Genomic DNA, 15,290 nt, shown 5'->3' with positions numbered 1-15,290 from the left:
GTTTATTCATGTATTCTCTTATGACGAGTTTCCACAGAACTTCCACGAAGCTATACCAAACAACTTGCAAATGGATTTAATTCCAAATTCTAAAAAAGCAACATTTACAAAGAATCGAAAACAATGCAGAGTCTACCGGAACTCCTAATCAACTCAATAATGATTTGAATAAGTTCAGAGTTTTTCCCGAAGGCAGTGAACTAAATGATGAAACCAAATTCAAACGAGGTCACAACTGGAAGTAAGTTTATTGGTAAATTTCCAAAATTGGTAAATTAACGCAGTCTGAATAAAAAATCAGAGTGACCGAAAGGTATAAGTAGCTCCAGTCGCATAAATTATAATGTAAATCAAAGTACAAATACGTTTAAATCGGTGAAACAAACTCCAAATAAGAGTCTCAAATTAATAAAAGCCAAATCGGTATATCCTTCAAAACTGATATTCAGTGCCATTCTCCAACAAGCGTCTCCCAAACATTTTGCGCTGTTTCACCGCAGAAAAGCAACATTACCAGTTGGTATAACCTTGGTTTAACAATCAAATACCACATCATTTTGAACTGGTCCAGTATCAACAATCATTCATTGAGAAAATTACTGATGTTACGGTGATTCAGGTAGAAAGCACCCGAGTTTCAGGCTGACACTGCGTGAAGACTGGGTCGAAAATAAGAGTCGCCGCAAGATATTGTATGAGGACTTCTTTGCCTCAACTTGAACTTGTACGTATGGTGGCTGAGTTTTCCAAGCCTCGACAATCCAACAGCACCTGAGAAATCACAATGAATCTCTAGGATGGGCCTATTTCTCTACCACACGTAAAAATGATGATTCTGTCACACCACACTCAACACTCAGTACCAGTCGAGTATTTGTGCCCCCCCCCAAAAGAAACCAAAAAACAAAAACGCGCTTTACGCCGATTCTATAATTTCAAACCAAGGTGCGAAGATGAGAAATTACCATGCCCTCTTCTTATACTGAGTGAACCACAATGGAAAACCAGAATGGACCCAAAGGTCCGTAAGCTTGTAGCGAAACTGCAGTGACTTCACTATTGAAACTTAACAATTTCAAAATGATGAACAGTTATCAAGACGCGTCGACTGAAGACAAAAAAACAAGAAACCATGTAAAGAATAAGGCAAAAAATGGAGACACTTTGACAAAAGTGAAAACAAAAAGCAAACAAGTAACATACAACAAAAAAGAACCAGCAAGACACACTGCACATTGCTTTCAAGCGATACGCTGAACTTTATTTTGAAATGTGACAAATCTGCAGTTTCTTTGGCATTCTACAAACGTACTACACTCAATAAAAGGGGCACAGAACCAGTTCTTAAATCGATGTGTGATACTCTGTGTTGGTGAATTGTTTTGCACAAGTACTCAAATGTCCACTGATCAGCTCTTCATACAGTTTGTAATTAACAACTTCAAAGAAAGTAGTTTAGGTTCGAATTCAGTTGAGTCATCTCCTTTAACTCCATCAAAGTTCACAGTATTTTTTACTCGTCCAACACCATTTCTCATTTCCAGTAAAAAGGGTTGGTTACTTCATTGATTTCATGTGGGCTTTCATGTTAGCTGGCAGGTGAGCTCTGATGGCACGTACCTACACGTGCTCAACTTTATCATGACTAAATGACTCTATCTGATCAACATTCTTTAAACCAGAGCTTGCCTTTACTGCATTCTAGTATAAGAAGGCACAGAGAGTGAATTTAACTAGCAATAACTTTATTTATAACAGGCTCCCCAAACGAATAAAAGAGTACACTTTCTTTGGCATGGAATGGGGTTTAACTCCATTTTCTAGGCGCGCAGGTCACAAGCTAGTACTGCTTAGGAGTACTTTTGGGAAAGCAAGTTTGAACACAAACTGGCTCACTAATTAAATAGCAATAACAACCTTAAAGTTAACAGAACTCTGAATTCTTTGAAAATGTGCCTTTAAAAACAAGCTATTTAAAAATCGATAGACAAGACTGCATGTACTGTAATGTAGAATCTTCAGGAAAAAAATGGCATTGTGGTAAAGATTTGTGCTCAAAGCTTTCAGAAAATTAGGATTAACTGCAAAGAGCTATTTTGCAAAATTTAAATTAACTCTTCAAGTGTCTGATTGTGCAGCAGTCCCTTAAAATCTGAAAACAGATAAAATGCTAACTAGAATATGACAAATTTACTTTATGAAACAAGCTTGAAAACAGATTTAGCCAAAATGAATAAACAAACTTAAGAATACAATGCAAATTACAACCACCTGCTTTCCTTATCTCATCTCAGTCTTTTCCAAAGAGTACTTTAAAAATGCAATTTTGGTATGTACACTAAAAAACATTCTACGTTTTTTGCGTTCCATAATGAAACTATTCACCCTTCGCAAAGCTTGAAAATTTCTCTCTATATACAAAAAATCTTATTTTTCACGGTACATGTACTGTTCTTTTAAAGGAGCGCTGTAAATATTCCTTTCTATGCCAGCCACTTATTATACGCTGTTATCAAATTTTACCTTATTCCTATTTTGATAGTTAAACCTCGAAGCTAGCAACTTTTTGTTGTGCCATTCCCTCTTAAAAAACTTCACTACCGATTGCTTTGCACTAAATGTGACAAAAAGCTCGTGTGAAACTAAAACTCTCAAGTTGAAAAGGCAACAGGCATACTTAACTGGTTAAAAAATCTTTGATTTCAACTGGTGATTAAATTTTTATGGAGCCTCCAAATTAAGCTCTAATTCACTTTACAAGGTAGGCTGGTGTAATAAGTTTATTTCTTGCCTTCTTTTGTTTTTGGAAACAAAACGTTTTTACAATGCATAAATATAAATGCTTCTGCTATGGTTTTGGTACCTAGGAATAAATGTCCAATAAAAAGAAAGCTGCACTTATTAAAACCAGAGAAACCATCAATTCTACTACTTGATGCATTACAAGAAAAATTCTACTTATTTCATAATTCTAGGAACTGATGTTGGCATGTCAAAACTTTCTGATCATTAAGTTCTTTCTCATAGTTTAGCCGCAGAAACTGCAAGGATGTTTTGTCAAATGATTAACAATGAGCTTTTGGAACCCTTCACTCCTATTTAAACAAATCCAGCACACTTTGTGAGTTATGCGTCTTCTTAAACAATAACCCTAAAACATTTCAGCTTAAACTTTGAACTGGCTTTCACTAGTTTACAGTCATTTTCTTCATAAGCATTTAGTCAGTGCAACCATATTTGCATAATATTTGCATAATGAATTTTGTTACCTTCATCCTTAATTACTTATGCATTTTTCATATCATAGCTAACTTTTTTCTTTTGCTGTCTCAGTTGTGAAATTTATTACTGAAAAATTTGCTTTTCTTCTTGATGCTGTCTGATACGCCCTGAACAATTAAATTCACGATCCATTACATTAGTGTGTGTTCACATCCTGGTATCTGTGTTGCGTCACCTTGGTGATTTTTAGAAGGTGTCCTTCTCCTTGAAGATGCTGAGCTCCTGTACAGGGTTGATGTGTTGCTTTTTCTGGCCCTTGCGAACTTTGACCTGGGTTTCCTCCGGGATCTCGCGACGCACCAGGGGCTTCTTCTCTGGTGGCTTCATCTTCCAAGAGACAACCGGAGACTGGGTTGGGGGAAAAATAAATCCGATATGGAAGTGAATAATTGCAATCGGGATGAGGTCTGAGAGTCTGCCTCTATGCAGATAAAGAGTGCACACAGATGCGATCCAGATGCAGAAACACATTGCAAAGTACATCCGTTGAAAATATGATTACTTTTCAACCACTTAGATGTACAATGAAATTTTTAATGACATTCCTTTAAAAAAGATATTTAGAACCTGGCATTTGAATATCCAACGTCTTAATCTTCAATGCCATAATGTTAATGCCTTTTAAAAAACTGCTAAATCAAAATAGTTCGGCAAAGTGTTAAAGAAAAAGAAATCTGGGTCACTTTAGTTTTAAAGTAAAATAATATGGTTGATGCATTTTAAGTCTACTTAGTAAGGTTCCAAAGAAAAGAGTTTGCGAAATTTGGGTTTATCAAAATTTCAAAGAAATATTTTTTACTGAAGCAAACATGAGCCAAGTCTTCAGAATGAAAACTGTGACCAAACCTTAGTTAAATAAGGAATCCAATAAAACATAATCTGATCCCCAGTACATCTGAGGAATAAAGGAGTTTTCTGAATACAGGTACAAAGCCAGAAACCTTGTACATCTTGTGCAAACTGCCCGGCAATCAGGTGTCAGGAAAACAAAAAGATTATTGGGTTGAATTGGATGCTCGATGCAATGCATCATCCAACCACCAATAAATATCTACTTCTCCTGGGCCGACTGGTCTATGCAAACCACACGGACATCTCTGATACCAATTCATCTCTACTGGTTTGAAAGAAATCACTCTGTTCTACCGTAGAAGTAAATGCATTACCCAGGCTAGATTTAAGATTAGCATCCTAGGGAAAAAGCCAAAATGAAGAAAGGCCGGTCGAGTCTGGGTGGCAGATACAATGACTGAAGGAACTCTACCGATGATGCAGGCAGTGTAGAATGTTGGACTGTGAAAACTAAACCTTTCACTGACTGTAACTACATAAAATGAATTGGTCACAACAAAAATAGGTCCTCTTTTGGCAAGGTGCTGATTGAAAATCTGCAGTCCCTTTAAGACGTATGATTAATCTTAACTGTTAGTACATGTACATGCAATTTACTAATGGCTAACATTCTTTTTCATAAATTAACAAATGAAAATACCAAAACCAAACAGCTGTTGCTTTCAACTAAAGATCAAGTTTGGTAACATAATGATTCAAATCATATGCTAGACCTTTGAATTGTAACAAACGGTGCACAAGGCCTGACACTATAGAGCCGCTAAGACAACACGCGGCTGAGAGCCAGTCAACAGGAATATGCATTGCATAAAAGTTTTGGCTGGTAACCTGGCTCTTGCCCATTGTACATTTCTGAGCTTAGCAACTCTACGACCAGACCCCCATCATTTCATTCAAAATGACGCCAACCTACCACTCCTCCAGTTAATTCTTCAAGTGCTTTCTGGTGAGAGTTACAAAGCCACACAGGAAACAAAGATCAATCTCTACTCATCCTATTTCTTTTTCTTTCAAAATTCAGCTGTAGAAGCCAAATTTATATTCATTATTCCAAATAATTGTTTATCACTAAAGTAATGGAAAAGCCCTGTAACACTCTTCTTCTCCAAATGAAAAGTAATCTGACAACATCTCCAACATCCAGAAGAATCTTCCTAACCATATGCACAATAAATGCTCACCACATGAATATTCAATGGTTACTGGTGATGGATATATGAATATTCATGAAGTGACTTACATTGACAGCGTCAGTATTCTTCATCAGTCGTGAGTATTTGGTGGAGGCTACGTAAGACGCCTTGACTGTCAGTACCACAGATCCCATGAGATTCTTTGCTGCTTGGATCAGGGATGTAGCGCTGTCCAACTGAAATGGTAGGACAAAACGTACCAATTAATAATAATATGGACAAAAGATATCGATTCCTGTCAGATATGAACCCCGGACTTGCCAAATACTGTACTTGTGCACTACCGATGAATTGCCAAAAACTGGGTTGGCAAGCTCCCAAAATAGGAATAGGATTTCTCTTGCGGTAATACACACTCTACCTTAACATTTCCAGATCCATATACCAGATCCAACAATATTTTGAAGTATAAATCTGAATCACTCAGAATAGCACAGGTGTTGAAAAATCAAAGTGTCAGTGTAGTTGAGGGTAGAAGCAAGTAGCATATGTAATTCCCTTTATATCAAGTGGACGGAAAGCTCACAGAATAAACTGAACAGGGAAACCACGCAACCAGGTACAGACTCAAAATCTGATCCACTTCAGAGGGTTCAAGCAAGACTCAGTGAACTAGTTGAGGCATGGATGTAATTTGTAGTGCTATGTGGTCGAATAAATGAGACTGGAATCTGCCCTGATCAAGACTGGCTGTTAGCCTCCCATTGATGGTGACAATGGGTTATGACATATTGATAAGGATAACATACCCCAGAGAGCACCAATTCGCCACTGATGTTCTGCACCTCAGCCTTGACCTTACTGGTGATGTTCAGCTGATGACAATAGAGGGCGATGCGCTGCAGGTAGGCAAGCAGGTCACTCTTGGAGGACGAGTCCGGGCACTGTGACCACAAAGAAAGTCAAACTCTTTCACACAAACATCTTCCACAAGTTCTTAAACTTAAACAACAGGTTTTCCTGGGGATGTTGGACGAATACTTGGGTGTAAACAGGGCCGCCCCGGGAAAGACGTAAGTCTCACCATATCAGCAATAGTTCTGGCCAACTTGTCCAGCTTGGAACCAGCTTCGGCAATCTTCTTGGCTGCGTTGATGACATGCATAGTAGTCTTGAGTGGTCCACGTCCACTGTGGCAGGAAAAAAAATGCACAAGTTAACATCAACACAGGCATCAGTCTACAAAATCAAAGTTCATATGGGAAAATTTCTGATATCATATGTGGATTCTCCGAAACGGTTAAGGGCATTATGACACTTTAGGGGTACACGGTAGAAATGAATCCTTCAGTTCTCAGTGTCTGGAAATCTTGATTTCAAAACAAGGCTTCAAGTTCTTGCCAAGTTGGCCAATGTTGGGCCAGACATCAGGAAGAACTATTACCGAGTGAAGTCGGTCATCTCCATCATGATCATGCACATCTGCTTGGCTAGGATGATGATGTCGTTGCCCGTGTCGTCCCACTTGGCCATCTCCATGTCCAGCTTCTCCTTCTCTATGCGGAACAGCTCCACCTGCTCAATGATCTTCTGCTTCTCCACCTCCGGGAGCTCGCGCATCATGGCCTGAGGAAAGGAAGGGGGATAAGGAAGATGAGTGGGGTGCGGGGAACGCCCAAAAGGGGGGATAATGAAGGTGAGTGGGGTGCGGGGAACACCCAAAGGGGGATAAGGAAGCTAAGTGGGGTGCGGGGAACACCCAAAGGGGGATAAGGAAGCTAAGTGGGGTGCGGGGAACACCCAAAGGGGGATAAGGAAGCTAAGTGGGGTGTGGGCAACACCCAAAATAGGGGGTAAAGAGGGAGAATGGGGTGCAGGGAGCACCCAAAAGGGGGGATAAGGAAGGTGAATAGGGTGCAGGAAATACCCAAGGGGGGGTAAGGAAGGTGAGTGGGGAACACCCAAAAGGCAGGACACAAATGAGAAGATGGGTACATTCAGACAAAATGCTCACCCATCACTGGTTTGTTACGATGATTACCAAATCTAATCAAACGAAATAATGCCTTCTTACCATGCGCAACATGTTAACAACTAACATGTCTCTGCAAATACAAATGCTGCATTTTGTGGGATGTGAGCTAGACCAAATTTGAAGCAAGAGTTTGGCTTGGCTTCCAAAAAATTCACCAATTTCTTGCTGTTCTGAAATGCTGTGTAATTAAAAATAAATTCATGAAGGAGTTTTATTCTCCTCCAAACTTTTTGCATGCAAAAAGATTACGAGAAATATCATTGTACAGTGGATTGCATCAACACTTCACATCTGGGAGTATGAATGATCTAGTAATCAACCTTGAACCCATGAATGCAAGCCCACCCCACCCCCATGGCTCACCCTAGATGTGACCCCCTCAGCTACATCGATGTCTTCTTCCGTCATCTCAGTCTTGTAGCTCGCTGTGACAAGAAACAGAGACAGGAAATTAGAAAGTTGTACTGCAGTCAAAATGAACTAACAACGTTAATTTTGCTGTAAGAAGACACCCTTTGAATATACTGAAGGTCTGATATCGTTCTACTTATGCTATAGGGTAAAATTCTCAAAGTGCTTGAAAATAAGTTACCCATACTGTCTCCAATACTGCTCAGGTCAAGCCCTTAATCATCTAGAAAATGGTGACCTTTGATCCATTCTCTTGGATAAACTTCAACTGGGCCACCACTCAGTAATTCACCTTTATCTAGAAGGGTTTTGTGATAATAACAATTGATTTGACGGAAGTCGTTATTAAGAACTTCTCACATTTGCTCTTGGCATCATATTCTTCTTCTTCATATTCTGTGTCTGTCTCCAATTCCTCCAGAGACTATGTGAAAAGGAAAAGAAAACAACTTAACCAACACCAAATATTTAACACAAATGTTATTAAAGTGATTCATGCACTTCCCGAGTGGTTATTTCATTCTCCTCTACTCATGAATGAGTATGATCTAGTCCAGTTAATTCATTGGCCAGTGTTCCCTCCAACAGTCTGGAACTCATGTGTGATGGTTGACCACATATGAATCCATGTTTTGTTTTCAGGGGACCGCACCAAGATGGCTGCCTTACCCTGTTCATTAGCACTGCTCTTCTCACATCTCTGACGCCGTCATACACCATTCGGGAGGCGTCAATGAACTCGTTCTCATCAACATCTTGAGGATTGTTAGAGTTGAGGGCAGACACTGCACCCTCAACTCGAGCCGTAAAGTGAGGCATAACTACGGCAATAAAGAAAATCAGCTGTCATTAAAGAAAAGTGCTACTTTCAGCAAAATATAGCTCTATGCCGAGTCACACTCTGGTTGCACAAGAACATTTACATTTCAATAAAGTCAGGTTGAATCACGCTGAATTTTGGATTATGGAATCAAGCCAAAGATTGGGAGTGAACTAGGAATGATTGAAGAGATCCAAACATTCCAGTAACTCTACTCACAAACAGCAACCAAGCAATGATTAAATAAAAATTGATCTTAGTTTCTACAAGTACAAACTGTGGAAAACTGTTTGCAAACAAACAAGCAGACTAACTAACAAACCTTGATCCTGCAGCACAATAATAGCCTCCTTGACCTTATCAGTGTACAGGCCCGGTTCATAGTTCTGCATCTCAGCGTCGACCACGGCACAGATGCGAGCAGCACGCCCCCTGATTGCCCCACCTGTACGATCCAGACTGTCCACGTCAGCCATCTGTAAGGCCATGACGGCTTTGTTGACATCCTCCAGGATGTGACCCTCTGTGAAACGGAATTAAGGGTTATGATCGCTGTAGTTATAAGAAATTGTATGTAAATATAATTAAGGGTTATGATCGCTGCAGTTATGAGAAATTGTATGTAAATATTTCCAGGCTGAAATGGCATTGGTAGTGAACTCTTAACTGTAAAGCTAAACATGGCGGTTACCAAACGTACAAGAAAGCAATAAAAACACTTTTCTCACTCCTCTGTACAGAGCCTATGAAATATTGTCGATAAGCTCCACACATCAATTCTTTTTGATTAAATTGTGCCAAACAACCAAATTTACTTCTGTATCTGTGCATGCAAACTATCGACCCAGAAGGAAATAAATACAGAATTGAGAGTTATGTGAAATTGCTTTCTTGTATTACAAATTTTAAAGGATGGGCCATCTGCGGGCACTTTACTGACCTGACACGGCCAAGAAGTCATCAATAGTTGTAATGTCATCCACAGCCTCAGTCAACAACTTGACCTGTGTCTCCCATTGATCCTTGAAGACATCCATGTTCTCTAAGGCAACCTGACTTCGTGGACGAGCTGCCAATGTGCGAGCAGCATTAATCACCTGGGTGAAACAAACATAAAAACGACCCTTCAAATTTAAGGAGGAAACTTGAATGCTACCATACTGGATATTAAAATGTGTGGACCTTGTGAAGATTTCAACCCTATGCTGTTGACTTTTCTGATCTTACCTGCGGGCAGAGGGTCTCAATCTGTGCCACCGCCATCCGTACCATCTTGACACCTTCTTCGTTGTTAGACATGGAACAGGCCAGGTGAGCAACCTTTCAAAGTGAACATGAGATATTGGTCTTGTTGGCAAGAAACTTGGAAATTCTTCACAGCCTTTACTTTAGAAATTGAGATTTAATCCTTCCTTTTGCCATAGAGAAATGTTCTGTTGCTGGGTAAAAATTTCTGGAGTACGTGGATTTCTTTTTCTCCTCTTGACTGTCATGCGGTAAACGCTTGTGTGACCTACTGTAGCAGTTCACTATGTTTAAATTGATTGTACCTCCACCAGTTTCTGAGCGTGCTCTCTGAAGACGCCAGCGTAGTGTTCAGTCTCCCTCTCGTTGCCGCTCTTAGCCGACTCGATGAGTACCAACAGGGGCATGTTGGTCTCCAAGAAGGTGTCAGAGACATGGTCGCCAACTGCCTTCCGCAACTGTGGAGAAACAGTTCAACTGGTAAAATAGCCACACAAAACTGCTTGCACTTCTGTTAACGGCACATACTTGGAGAGATTAGTCATAAGACACTGGGGTTTTGAGAAGATTACATTTAGAAGGCAAAATTTGAAATATTTAGCAACTCAAGAAGAATATCACTTCAAGTTTGTTTGCTAAGCTTAAAAGCCTGGCTTAAACTCTTTACTATCAACATAAAACTGAAAGTTTGGATACAAAACTTTTGACCAACCTGTCTGCGTAGGTCCTTGGTCTTGCTACACATGTGATCGATGGCTTGATCTAGAGGGTCACTACGATCTTTGCGACCAGCCTAGTAAGAAGGAAATTGAAGGAAAAAATAACAAAACACCCTTCTACATCTGACAAAGATCTCTTCAAAGCCGTTCCAACTTAGAGTATCCCACGCTTCTCAGATTTTCAATCATACTTACACAGTCCATGTACTCTGACAGCAAGTCTTGTAGTGCCTGTCTGACAGCATTACACTCGGCTACAATCCTCTCCCGGTGGTTGTCTCGGGTACAGGATGAGTCAGCCATAAGAGCAGCTCCACTGATGATGCTCTCAAGTTGCTCCTCAAGAGACGGGCGAGTCCGCACCTCATTGTACTCAGAGGGGCTCATCTTGATCTTACGCTGAATACAGGAAAGACAGAAGAATGATTCAAGAGTAAAAAGTCAATGCTGTAACCCAGTGGGGTCATTGCTGTTAAGGTTCATTTCCGAGTGTTGGTACAGGCTTAAACGATCTGACAGAAGACATAAATCATTTTACTATGGTTAGTTGAAAGGACTTACGTCAAGGTCATCCAAGGCGGCGATCAGCTCACCAGTTCCTTCAATGTCGGCGTGAAGTGGCTGGTCTGAGCGGGCTTGAGATACATTGGAGATAGTGTTCATAGCACCCTCTAGCTGCTTGACAACAAAATCGCGGTTCTCGCGAGCAGCTGGGATGTCAGGATGACGAAGATAAGCCTGTGCAACAAACATACCACAAACGAAAGTCTCAAGTATTTCTGGGGTCAGTCAAATGTAAGAATGCCTAATGCTCCGGTTATCCATCTAACACTAACCCAAAAGTGGAAACACACGCCATGCGACTCTAGCCAAGGTTTGTTGTGCAGCGGGGGATCCTGCCTGAAGTCAAAATGCTAAAAACGTAAGCAGTGCTGCAGAACTGAATCAGACACTGGGTTGAAAAAAAAATGCCAGTGTAGAATTCTAAGCTGAGCACTTTAGAACACCACACAAGTGCTCAAGCAACTGCTTATTCTAAGAGTTGCATGGCTCACCTGGGAGGCTGTGAGGAGCATGGTGCTGTGTTTCTTCAGGTCGGCTCTGGCCGCTGCCATCTCGTCCCTCTGGCGTGGGTCCTTCAAGTCGTTCTGTCGTCTGGCAAGTAGCTTGTTGAACTCCATCATGTCCTTGCCGAAGGTCTTGAAGCTGGAGGCTAGGTCCTGTGGGTTGTTAGATTTCATGATCTTGGCCAGATCGCCTTCAACCTAGAAGGGAGGAGGAGGAATGAAGCAAGATTTCTTAATATCTTGAGGATTTTGGAACAAAGAAAAAAGCATAACAAACTGAACTTACACTGTGAGTTGCACGGTATAAGGTTACTGCCTGCCTTAATGCATCATGAATCTGCTCTCAATCTATCAAAATCTACTCGTAGGTTTTGCAGGTTTTCAACAGATTCGGGACCATATAATCCTGCTACTGTGGCAGCCTGTAAGGTTGGTTGGATATCCCAACATTGTAAAATATGAGGAGTGTGCCAATGGTTCACTGATAAGTGTTCCATTGAGATGGAAGTGATTGCAACCCCCCCCCAAAAAAAAATCTCCAAAGGGGACTAAATTTGCTTCATAATAGTCGGCACTCAAGTCAGGTTTCTGTATAATCAGCTCAAAGTTTGTCAACTTGTTTTATCATCAGACAGTTTGGTCGTGCAACTTACAACTTTCAGGGACTTGAGCAGCAAGTGGACATCCACCATGTCGGCCATGATGAGGAGCCTGGTCACTGCCGACAGGAGGTTACGAGCAGCACGGGTCATTGCTCCCCGCTTCATGGAGGAGCATGGGTCATCGGCAAACTCAGATGAGGCCTTATGCATGATATCACCTAGGTAACCGATGCAATATAAATACAGATACACAAGATTATTACCACACATTTGTTGTTAAAAATTAAAAACTAACAGTCTGGTAACCAAACTCGCTCCTGCCTTTGACTGACCTTTTTCACGGACATCAGCCACCGTCTCCAGCATCTGTTCACGGATCTCTGGTATCTCATTGGCAATCTCCTCTCCCTTGAGGATGAAGGCCTCTGTTGCCTTTGCGACAGCTGCTACCAAGACATGAGCCTTCTTTGAGTGGCCTTTCTTTCTGTTTGACGGCTGGGTCTTAACCAGGGTCGTCACCTGTCAAAAAAATGCAGCTTCTTAAGTCACAGCCGTCGACAGACATCACTTTACAAGATGGCGCTACTGCCAACATGTCCAGCCTCCTTGTTTCTAACAATCAGGTCCTCAAAAAATCTGTTTCGCACAAACCTAAATTCAGCCCCTTAGAATTTGGGGGTTCACTTTCTTCTGATAAGGCCAACACTAACCTGCATGACCAGTGGCTCCAAAGTCTTCTCTACTGAGTAGGTTCTGATCTCCAGATTCTTAGGATCCCATTTGAAGATCAGACTGCCCATAGGGCTTCCTTTGGTGGTCATCCTGGATGCCTACTATCGTCCTCTGGAAAAGATTGAAACAAGAACCTCACATGAATGTAACACAACTCGACTCAACTCAGCTCCCAGTCCAGTTGCCCTTCTTCAGAGTTATGCATGTGGCAATTTGTCTCAGGAAATGCACTGAAGGCTGTGCTATTTTACAAAGTACCAGCAAGTATTTCTCATACATGAACCTGTTTGAGGGAGGAAACTTGGGAGGTTTTTCTATTACCCTTTTTCTTACAACGGACACTGAAAATGAGATGGTCCTGAGTGTCCTGAACCATAGGACGGTTAGAATTCTGTGCACAGATATCACTGATGTATCCATGTAATGATATATAAACCATCAAGCAGTGATTTACAATGTTCTAACATAGTCAAATGTAGTAGGCAAAATACTGAAACATTCACTCAGAAAATACTTCGAATTTTTGGAGCAGTCTCATGGGGTTGTGCAGAGGATATCAAGTGATGTCCATGTACGGAGCTCATTCTCCACAGGACCATGGACCAAACTACATCTTGTCTAATATTATGAAACTAGATCACACGCAGCTCCAGTCCCATACTATTAACTGCAGTCAAGTTCATGACTGTGTTGTGCCAGGTCCGTATTTTGCCACCTACATGTAAAGGTATTGTCAAGTCTGATTAGTGTTCACAGTAGGTGATGAAAAAAGGGACTCGTGACTACATGCATACATTGTACCGTCATGGGTGTTAGATCATGCAGCACAACTGGACCCTGGACTTTTAAAGTTTTGGACCCCTAATTTCGGGAATTGAAATAAAATATTTCGCAATTCAATAAAAGTTGGTTGTGATTAATAATTAATACCTTGAGATGTAGGCTTATGTCAGAAATTCATGAAAGATGAATGTATAGCACACATATGTTTTAACGGCACAAACGTATGAAATAAGCCAAATCGCTGACGAGACGCTTATGAAGGTAGCTTCCGAGGCCGAGGACCCAAGCATACAGGCATAACAGGAACCAAATAAGCCTACGACGGGACGTGTACAAATAATGTCCGAGAATTGGGCAATCCCAAAATATCGCTGTAAAGCTGGACACATTTCCCCCAAAAAAACAAGTTAATAAAAACCAGTATCAAATATACCCATGTTCTTCACGCGTCAAACATGTAATTTTTATTTGACAAAGTGTAAATCAAACCTTTTTCGCCTTCAACTTCAATACGTCAATGGTCTATCTTCACTGTCAGTGTTACTCAGTACGATCAGAAACTGTTCTCGTACTCAAACACCAGGTGAACTTCCGGCTTGCTGTTACACTCAGCAAACGTATGTATTTTTATGCTCAAAAATTTTAAGCATTAATTCAAAAACACAGATAATTTTCACATTGTAAACTGCAGTTATCTTTCATTTTGTATGTTTTAGAATATCAGAACAGTAAATTACATTGATTTAACCAAAGACACAAACAGATTTTAAGTTTCCTATTTCACATCCTGAGGGAGTAGGTTTTACAAATTGAAGAGCAAAAGGCAACTGCTACATTCCAATCTAACCACGCCAAACAACAATCGTGAGTCACGTGACAGTGACTAATTCCACAAAAATTGATGACTTCATAATACACTCATTAGTTAATAAGATTAATTATTTATGCGTTGACCAGATTTGCGCACAGGTTGTTCCTTCCAGCCGTGGAGGAAGGAAAAGAGGCAAACTGGCTGTCATAACATCAGTTGAACTCAAACGCGCAAGCATATTTTTGGCTGGGAGGAGCAAGCCCCAGAAGATATCACCATGGAGCTTGCAATCAATGATGTCACTCTTGAAATTTTGCGAGAGGCCGTACGTACAGGCAAACTACATGTGTTTTTTAAAAAATTTTGTTGTTGTTTTGTTTTTTGTTTTTGTTTTGTTTTTGTTTTTTGCATGTGCACCGTTTTTGGAAGGGGTAAAATGAAATAAACAGCTTTCTTTAAATATTCCTAACATCACTAAAACATCACTTCAATTAATTTAGACTTTGCGCGCCATGATAAAGCATCCATTTAACTGGAAGAGCGTTTCACTTTTATTTTACCTGTATAATTCTACACGGCAACCCCAAATCGTGTATGAACTAGACTTTTTTATATGATCAGATAAAAACCTAGACTTAAGCCTAAGGCAAAAAATTGGAGTATCATCAAACTGTCAGTACCCGGTAGTGCTGTGACAGTGTGTGACGCACTGCTAAACAAGAAGTTCCTATTTCACCAGTTTGTTCATGGAAGAAAGGGCCCCTTTTCCATGTGTTGAAAAAATGTGAAGAAATTTGT

The 15,290-nt window shown here is 40.5% G+C and overlaps 1 protein-coding gene across 2 annotated transcripts; it reads right to left on the bottom strand.

The window, feature by feature from the left end:
• Window positions 1–1,235: 1,235 nt before the first annotated feature.
• Window positions 1,236–14,328, bottom strand: LOC110979891 (catenin alpha-2-like). 2 transcript variants are annotated; one of them, XM_087145005.1, is made up of 21 exons: window positions 14,171–14,262; window positions 12,877–13,007; window positions 12,499–12,685; window positions 12,218–12,384; window positions 11,553–11,762; window positions 11,059–11,235; window positions 10,693–10,896; window positions 10,491–10,571; window positions 10,084–10,236; window positions 9,761–9,853; window positions 9,474–9,630; window positions 8,856–9,056; window positions 8,383–8,534; window positions 8,074–8,137; window positions 7,666–7,727; window positions 6,712–6,893; window positions 6,352–6,457; window positions 6,077–6,211; window positions 5,375–5,503; window positions 5,048–5,077; window positions 1,236–3,630 (listed from the first exon to the last, which is right to left on the bottom strand). In XM_087145005.1, exons 2-21 carry the CDS (start codon window positions 12,985–12,987, stop codon window positions 3,469–3,471), a joined length of 2,763 nt encoding a protein of 920 aa, XP_087001131.1. In that variant the 5' UTR covers window positions 12,988–13,007; window positions 14,171–14,262; the 3' UTR covers window positions 1,236–3,468. The 2 variants fall into 2 exon arrangements, with proteins under 2 accessions (XP_087001131.1, XP_087001132.1); XM_087145006.1 differs by lacking the exon at window positions 5,048–5,077 and having other exon boundaries at window positions 12,877–13,009; window positions 14,171–14,328.
• Window positions 14,329–15,290: the final 962 nt, after the last annotated feature.

This window comes from Acanthaster planci, linkage group LG13 (assembly GCF_054643075.1).
Source record: "Acanthaster planci isolate LZ-2023a linkage group LG13, COTS_SCS, whole genome shotgun sequence".
Taxonomy (NCBI): domain Eukaryota; kingdom Metazoa; phylum Echinodermata; class Asteroidea; order Valvatida; family Acanthasteridae; genus Acanthaster; species Acanthaster planci.
The sequence above is the reverse complement of the archived record's forward strand: the minus strand, read 5'-3'. Positions and strand labels throughout refer to the sequence as shown.

Excerpts from the sequence above, each read along its gene's own strand:
- LOC110979891 (XM_087145005.1), bottom strand. The coding sequence starts at position 12,987 with ATGACCACCAAAGGAAGCCCTATGGGCAGTCTGATCTTCAAATGGGAT. Across the intron at positions 9,631-9,760 it reads TTGAGACCCTCTGCCCGCAG|GTGATTAATGCTGCTCGCAC; the intron begins GTAAGATCAGAA and ends TGTTTCACCCAG. Across the intron at positions 8,535-8,855 it reads TATTGTGCTGCAGGATCAAG|TTATGCCTCACTTTACGGCT; the intron begins GTTTGTTAGTTA and ends TTATTGCCGTAG.